At 29.8% G+C, this 9,147-nt stretch overlaps 2 protein-coding genes across 2 annotated transcripts; both read right to left on the bottom strand.

Annotated features, from left to right (window-relative positions):
- Positions 1-3,109: 3,109 nt before the first annotated feature.
- Positions 3,110-3,733, bottom strand: LOC103309928. Its single transcript, XM_008186658.1, has 2 exons — positions 3,317-3,733; positions 3,110-3,238 (listed from the first exon to the last, which is right to left on the bottom strand). Exons 1-2 carry the CDS (start codon positions 3,731-3,733, stop codon positions 3,110-3,112), a joined length of 546 nt encoding a protein of 181 aa, XP_008184880.1.
- A 394-nt stretch (positions 3,734-4,127) lies between these two features.
- Positions 4,128-4,757, bottom strand: LOC103309927 (craniofacial development protein 2-like). The gene has a single exon (XM_008186657.1). It carries the CDS (start codon positions 4,755-4,757, stop codon positions 4,128-4,130), a length of 630 nt encoding a protein of 209 aa, XP_008184879.1.
- Between the last annotated feature and the right edge of the window lie 4,390 nt (positions 4,758-9,147).

Here is a 9,147-nt window from a genome sequence, read left to right as displayed (position 1 = left end):
CCAAGAAAAATTGTATGTTTATATTATAAATAGGCTTAGATAGCTTCTCTAGCTAGGAATGCCTAATATTAATTAAAAAAAAAAAAAAAAAAATCAACCACATCGGTAGAACATGAAGTTACGAACAGTCTGTTGCTCTTATTTTCACTGCTAACTGTAGTGTTTAAAGAATATCGGTATCCGGTGTTTTCGGTATATCAGAATACCGGTATAATGTTATTCGGTAATAATTACCGTTGTTACCATAGATATTATAATAATGGATAGGACACGCCTATACTTGCTTCGTAAGAGGTTGCGGTTGTTTTTGGGGAAGAGAGAAAGTTCAATATCTGCGAGAGATATTACGGCGACGTCGTGGGAACAATCCTTTTTTTTTTTTTTTTTTGGTCCATGTCCCAAAATGACAACGGATTATTGTATTGTCATCCAAGACCAAAGTCTATACCAATTTTCAGAATTTTTAATCTTCAAAAAGTGCCTCAAATCGAGCGCGCAAGATTTGATCACAGACGGACGTGAAACCAAACTTAAGAAAAGTGTTAAAAAAAAGCTATTAACTATACTATATGAACTTCTATCTACATTGTAAATATATATATATATGTGTGTGTCTCTGTGTGTGTTCAAAGGGTGTGATGAAAATATAATTTTTCATAGGATAGTCTACTATACCCTCGCATAACAATAACAATAACCTAATAAATCCACTCGTGGATATATAATTTACAACAGATGTTCATAGTTATCACTAAATTATAAACAGATAATAAATTAATTATATACTCCAATCCACAACCTCTTAAGAAACTCGGGGATAACAACCTCTCATTTACCGGTATATAGAATATCGATATAATATGTATAAAATTAGATTATTGTATGAAAATACTTTTATATATACTATACACATTCTAGGGTATCGTACATACATACATTATGTTAGGTTAGGATAAACATTATTTAAAAATTATATAGTAAAAAGAAAAAAAAATGCTATGCCTATAGAGAGAATTGAACTACTGAACTATGGAGGCCATATATCTAAAACTGGTTAAATAATAAGCATTTGCACCTTAACTTTCATTATAAGAGAATACATAGATGCATAGTATATACAATATACATTTCATGTTAAACATTAAATGTTTTATAGAATAGGCTACTATTTACCAAACCATGTAGTGTAAGATATATACAAACATAGTTGATACCATATGAATTCACTCCTTATATTAGGTATATTATACTGATGCATACAAATGAGTACCTATTGTATATACTCACATAAAGTTGTACAATATACATTTATAGATATAATATGTATATATACATAAACATCATACATAATAAATAATTGGTATACTGCTATTTAATTATCGTATACATAGCTAGAAGAAATTATAAATAATTACTTACGTCACGTTACATACATGTAGCAAACTAGACATTTTTCATAAGATAGCCCACTTTTTTACCCACCTTGCAGTATCAATACCCTGATAAACGTACACACTGTAATATTATCTGTAACTAACAGTCAAAGTTACCACTAAATTATTATAGTCCACTCAATTAAGGGACTCAGAGACGGGTTATATATATTACCATTAGCCATAATATATACATTCATACATACATTCATAATAAATCATTGAACTTAGAATTTTTCATAGAATATAATTTAGCTTACTATTCCACCAACCATGCAGTATAAAGGTATTCGCTGTCTAACTAGATACCATCATAGTTATTACTCGATTAACATCTATCACTCATCACCCAACCCACCTATATACATAATAGGTATACTAGGTATCATATTTAATATATGTATATGTATACATCCAAGCAGTAACCTGACGTTGTAAACTTTTTATTACCTACTGAAAATAATTATTGCAATGTATTTTATGTTTCACATTGAAGTAGATAACCAGATAAGTTATAATACGAATAAAAATAATATGAAATATTATATTTGTATCTTCTTCTTCTCTACTAAAGGCCTTACCTTGTCGTTGCAAATCTAGTTCGCCATTCTTCTCTATTAAAAGCCAGTCGTTTCATGTCTATATATCGACGACAGTCAGCTTGTTTTATCATTTCTTCTATATATGCCTTCCTTGGTCCGCCTCTTCCTTTGTAACCATTTATTCGCCCTTCAAATATATTTGTCATAAACAAATTATGTCTAAGTAGGTGACCGAACATTTTTCCACTTCTTTCTTTTATGGTGTTTAATAGAATTCTTTTTTCCCCTACTTGGTTTAGTACATCTACGTTACTTTTCCTTTCTGTCCAACTGATTTTCAACAGTCTCCTCCATATCCACATTTCCATGGCTTCCAACTTCTTTTTGTCTTGCTCATTTATGGTCCATGTTTCACAGCCATATAATAATACACTCCACACATAACATTTGGCAAAATGTTTTCTCATATTAATATTAAGTTTTTTGTTTGTAAGTAGCTGCTATTTTTGCGTAAATGCTTTCTTTGCCATAACTATTCTTTGTCTGATTTCCATTGAGCATTTACCATCGCTTGTAATCGTACTTCCTAGATACTTAAATTGTTGGACTTGTTCTATTAAGTTATTATTTATTTCCAACTTCACTACGGGAATTTCTTTTGCTTTAGTCACCACCATTGTTTTTGTTTTATTTGCATTTATTTTCATTTGATATTCTTGTAATATTTTTGTGAGTGTGGTTAAAGATTTTTGCATGTCTTTTTCTGATTCAGACACTAAAGCAATATCATCTGCAAATTGCATGCAGTGGATCTTTTCTCCATTTATGCTTATTCCATTAGAGTTTCTCTTATACTTGTTTATGATTTCTTCTACGAATAAATTGAATAAGTAAGGAGATAAGGAACAACCTTGTCTTACACCTCTTTTAATTTTTGCTGTAGTGCTATGTTCTCCTACCTCTATTAAGGTCTCTTGTTCTTTGTATAGTAACATTATTATTCGTCTATCTTTCCAATCTATTCGTGTTTTTTTCATAGAGTTCGCCAATAATGCCCAGTTGACAGTGTCAAAGGCTTTTTATAGGTCAATAAAAGTTATAATTTATAACTTTTAAATGTATTTCTGTTTACATTTAGCCTTCTTTACGCGAGTACTCTAAAATTGCTTCTCTTGTACCAATTCCTTGTCTAAACCCGAATTGATCTTCATCGAGTTCTTCTTCGGTTTTCTTTCGTATCCTATTTTTTATAATGATAAGTATCTTTGATGCGTGTGTTAATAAGTTTATTGTTTTGTAATTCTTTCATTCTGTGGAATTTCCTTTTTTAGGGATTAGTACTATTTTACTTTTGGTAAAGTCCTTCGGAATGTTGCCATCTCTATAAATTTTCTCAATCATTTCAAATAGTTTATGTTCGGTATATTTTCCAACGTTTTTTAATAATTCTGCTGGGATGTTATCTATTCCTGCTGCTTTACCTTGTTTCAATTCTTTTAGTGCTTTAGTGAATTCGCATTTTGTTATGATTGGCCCTAAGTCATCTTTGTTTGCCTCGATTATATTTTCAATATTCATGTCTTCTCCTATCAATCCTTCATACAGATCTTCTATGTACTCCTTCCATCTCGTTGCTATTTCACCTTCATCTAGAATCAGTTGCCCATTCCTATCTTTAACAATTTTGCTTCTTGGCTTCGATAATCTTGACAATCTTTTAATCAATCCATATACATTGTCCATTCTATTTGCAGTCATATTTATTTTAATATTTTCGCATGTTAGATCCATCCATTTCTCCTTTTCGACTCTGCACTTTTGGGTAATACGGTTCTTTATTATTCTATACATCGCATCATCAGTCTTTCTTAATTTATTGCGATATTTTATTAAGTCCATTATCTCATTCGTTATCCATGGTTTCCTTGAATTCAGTTTTCTAAATCAAATTGTTTCTACAGCAGATAGTCGAATATTGTTAATCATTTCATCCCATGAGGGGTTGGTACCAGCAGCTATCAGTCCGTTATAAACTTTGTTTTGGAAATTTTGCTTCGTTTCTTAATTTTTGAGTTTTTCTACATCCCATATGTTACGTTTAGGTCACTTTGTAACTTTCTTGTGTGTAATTTTGTATTTCATCACTGCTAGGTTATGATCGCTGTCTATTTCTGCACCGGGAAAACTGTGACTTGTCATTATTTGTTAATTGTTTCTTGAAGCGACTCCTTGCTAATACATAGTCAATTTGGTAACGATTAGTAACTCCTGGTGCTACCCATGTATGACGTCTTCTTTTCGGCACTTCAAACATTGTGTTGGTAATTAAAAAATTGCTCTGTTTACAAAAATTGACTAATCTTTCACCTCTGTTGTTTCTTGTTCCTAAACCATGTTTTCCTATTATTTGATTGTCTTGTCCTTCCCCTACTACCGCGTTAAAATCACCCATAATAATTACATTATCGCTATCTCTAGAAATTCCTAACAGTTCATCTAAAGAGTCATACATTCGTTCAATTTCGTCGTCTTCACTATTCGAGGTTGGAATTACTATCATGTTTACTGTGGATGTCTTCAATTTTATAAATAATATTCTATCATTCACATGATAGGTATTTTCTACTTGTAGTCCCCATTCTTTATTTAATAGTATTCCAACTCCGTTTTTTCCTTGATTGTCTCCACTATGTATCATTCGAAAGTCATCACTCCAGAAATCTCCGTTATCACCCCATCTAGTTTCACACACTCCTAAAATATCAAGCTGGTTTAGTTTCATTTGTTGATTAAGTTCTTCAAACCTTCCCGGTCTTAACAACGTTCTTACGTTACACGTACCTATTTTAGTTGGGATTGTTTTGTTTATGATTTTATTTCCAATATGTTGTTTTTTGTTGTTTATTGTTTTCTTGTTTTGCCATGGGTTTCGCTGGCTGACGACCTGGGAAGCCATGCTCTGTCCCCACCTGCCGGACTCCGGGTTCCGAATCCCATCGTCTTGTTTCCTAATGTTATGGTTGTCCTTCATTGCTTGATGTTTGGGAAAATTAATGCAGTGGTTTCCAGTTGCCTTCTGCATCGCAATGACGTCTCTTATTACCAAGTTCTCGTAAGCACCCCCACCGCTCCCCGTGATGATCCGGATCCGGAAACAAAAACTGGTCGCGTCTCGTCCGCTGGCCTCGTCGCGACGCTTACGGTTGTAACCTGTTGTCAACGTGTACCGCACACGTTAATTTTTCATATACCTAACTTTTGTACATTTTGTAATTCTTGTAAAATGTAATTTTTCAACTTCTGCAGGCGCCGTTGCGATACTCACGGCTGTCTGTAGATTTAAATTGTAAATTTTCTAACCATGTGTTCATATATATACACTTTTGTTAATTTTGTAAATAACGATTGTTGTAAAATATTTTCTTGTAATATAATTATATTCCTAAAATTTATTTTTAATAAAAAATCATTGTTCTAGTGCATTTAAAGTTAAAACTTCACAAAATATGGGAAAAATACGGAAAAACTACGGAAATTAGCAAATTATTTTGAGTTAATCGAAGAATCTAAGATTTTAAAATGTCATACAAGATTCCTTATAAGATTAACTAACTTTAACAAAAAAAAAAATGTTTATAAGAAAGTCAAATTAAATTTTTATGAGCGTTTGAAATTCAAATACAACATAGGATATTCACTCGATTTCTCATGTAGCGATATTCCTATTTTGTTGTAATTCAAAAACGAATAACTGTAAATACATCAAAATTTACTGAATGTTCATTTCATCAATTATTATACTTGATAAAATTTTCAAAATATTTTGACTTGTTTTGAGCTGTTTACGGACAATTTCGTATTTCAATTTTTTTTATTTTTTTTTTTCTATGAATATCAATAAAGTTTTATCTGTTGGGCCTAAAAGTTTAAAAATTTAATACAAGGCTATTGATATATTATTAAAATACCAGCTCAAAATATTAAAAGTACATATGCACATTTTTTTTTTATAAGCATTTTAAGATCGAATTTTGACAATATTTATCAAATTAAAAATTTATAAAATATATAATATATAATATATTGTATATAGGTACTATATAGGTGTTAGGTATTATAGTACCTTATATGCATATACATTACACCTAATAAAAGCTATTTTGTGATATTTCTCATTGTGTGCAGTGATTTCTAATTACATGCAAACTTTCAGTGAAATACTTATAGGTCGAATATAATAGTGTGTAAATATAAAATGTATAATATCTAAATAGGTAATAGTAAGTAGGTACCTAATTAATACATACTATATTATATATTATATTAATAATAATGTTTATAATTTATATACATATTTAATATATAATTTCCATATAATAAGTATAGTGGTAATATACAAATATGAAAGGTTATATAATAATGATTATAGGTACTGATTATAATCAATAATGAACGCTAAACACATAGGTACAATAAACACACAAGTAAATACATTATAATGCATAATATTAATAAACTAGTACTTAGATAAATAAATTATGTAAGCAACTATTTATACAATATATTTAACATAGGTAGGTGTATAATATATGGGGCCCACAATAAAAAATTGATGCAATCCACAGAAAGTAAATTATTGCACTCCCGTATATGGTATCGAATTCTCTAAGCTATTTATAATATTTTTATGTTTGTCTATTTGATAATTATAAAGTATATTATAAAGTATTATAATTTCAAATTATTAAAAAAAAAAAACGACATTGGTTACGTTGAGTTACGACATTTTCCATTATGTTTTACTTACTTTTTAACAGCTGTTTCATGGAATAAATAATTATCGGATTGAACACAGACTCCTATACTACACTAGATAAAGAACTCCCATACAATTTACATTGTTACGAGAGAAGCTCGGCTGTGGATGGCCGCCATTTTTTCAGCTGGCAAAACATTTAATTTATTATAAAAAACGTATTAGGAATAATTTTTTTTTTTAATATTCAAATAAAATATTAAATGTAAAAAGACTTATATAAAATATATTTTTTTTTTTAACTACATGTTTAGAAATCATAAAATACGAGACAAAATAAATCATAATATCATCTTATTTGTCATATGAAACACCATACAATTTCCAACCGAAGCTTGAAGCTTCAATTTATGGTGGGAGTTCGCTATCAAGTACTATATGGGTTGAAACGAGAATGGTTTTAAACGTTGCGGCTTTTTTTCATATTTTAATCACTAATAATCCCCAAATAGCATTTTTAGAGTTAAGTGATTTGCGAATTAGGTGGATTAAGTAGTCACGAAGAAGTAATCACGAATAATATATTACCTATTCTATGGATGGACGTATTAGCTATATACCTTATTTTGTTATTAACTTTTTTCCCGTCAAATTTATTTCTTAAGTAAATTTAAAATAACAACAAATTAAGTTTTAATCGTATAACTTTATAATTCTCCTTTCTACGATGAACATTATGCACTTAATATTTTGTGTACAATATAGATATATTAATTAATTAACTTTAAAATTATTCACTGTGTATTTCTAAAACCCGATCCCGACCAAGAAACATTTTTCAATTTTTATGAACATAATATGTTTCTGTCATAGTGTCATTGTCGTCGACAAATATTTATGTTACATTGTTACCGCTCATGAGGGGAAATCAGAAACATTTCCGAAAACACATCTTGCTTACGACAATTTTTTTTTGTGTGGAGTCGGGACGAATCGGACGTCCGGACGGGGTTTTAATGCTTTATGGGCGAGTCATGGTTGAAAACTGAAATACTGAAGTCTGAAAATATGTTTGTTTGACTTTTGAATTTTGAGCTAGGATATAATATCAGCTTGGTCTGGCCGATATTGTTCTGTGTTCCGACAATACGCCCATGGAATAAGATATTATATTCAATAGTGTGAGTTGTGATCGCATCCGGAATTTTAGGTTAGTGACGTTAGCGTATTCAGTTCAGTGGTACCACTACCACAGAACAATAGTGTTACGCACATTTTCTTACAATAATCATTATGATGTTATGCCGACTTCATTCAGACACAGATTTGCAAAATTTTTGTACGTCATTCGGTAGTACATATCGTGTGAAGTTTTAATATAATATGATATAAAATTCAATCGGGCCGACTTGTCAATAATTTTGTTTTATATATAATATAAAATAAAATAATTTTTTTTATTCAATTTGAAACGGACTTCGCTTGTCAGTCATTGAAGAACATTACGTTGCTTTCGGTTGTACTACAATGTCAGAAATTGAAATCTCTTCCGAATCGGAAGACTATGAATCAGACGTATGTATAATAGCTATAAATCATAACTCATTGTGCAGCATGGTATAACAGCAATCTCTGTAGAATTTGAAATTTTGTACAAATATGTTGTATCAATAGTTGGTTGTACATTATTTTTTGGTTACCTATTTATAGGTTTTTATTGTATGCAAAATGTTCTGAATTCTATCCATATATTAGTGGTGTCACTTTCTAGACAAGTGTTTAGATTTCATGTTCAACATACTGATTAATATTTTTTGACATAAAATGATTCTGAAACAAATTTTAATTTGTCATGCAGTCTACTCGAGACTGACTACTAATTTAAAATTTGTTTTGTTCTTGTTTACTATGCAAATCTTGATATGACTTATGCAGATAATAATAAAAAATATGGAACTCAATTTCAAGCAAACATGCGTCGGACTAACGATTAGTAAATTAACTCATAAAAAAACCATTGTTTCACAAGCATGTTAAGATAAAATTTGATCTTTTACTTTTTATTACTGAACAAGTTGTCAATAATACAATTACAACAAATAATACAATTATAACAGATATTCTTTAGATAAAAACTATTTAACATTAGTTATTTTATATAAATATTAAAATAATGTAAATGTGCAGTTATATGCAATTTAATAGAATATGCAAAAAAGAAATTGTTCTATTCATTTCAGTTATGAGCCAAATTGTGGACATAACTGACAACCAAAGTATTTGGACGAATAGAAGTAAATATTGTACTTAGGTAATACCTAAATCATAAAAATGAAAAATACAAGCTCCACTAATAAGTAGACGGTACTGTTGATGTTGTATATTTACAATATGTAAAATATTTCTTTATGCCCGT

Source organism: Acyrthosiphon pisum, chromosome X, assembly GCF_005508785.2.
Source record: "Acyrthosiphon pisum isolate AL4f chromosome X, pea_aphid_22Mar2018_4r6ur, whole genome shotgun sequence".
Classification (NCBI taxonomy): domain Eukaryota; kingdom Metazoa; phylum Arthropoda; class Insecta; order Hemiptera; family Aphididae; genus Acyrthosiphon; species Acyrthosiphon pisum.
This window is presented reverse-complemented; position numbering and strand designations above follow the sequence as displayed.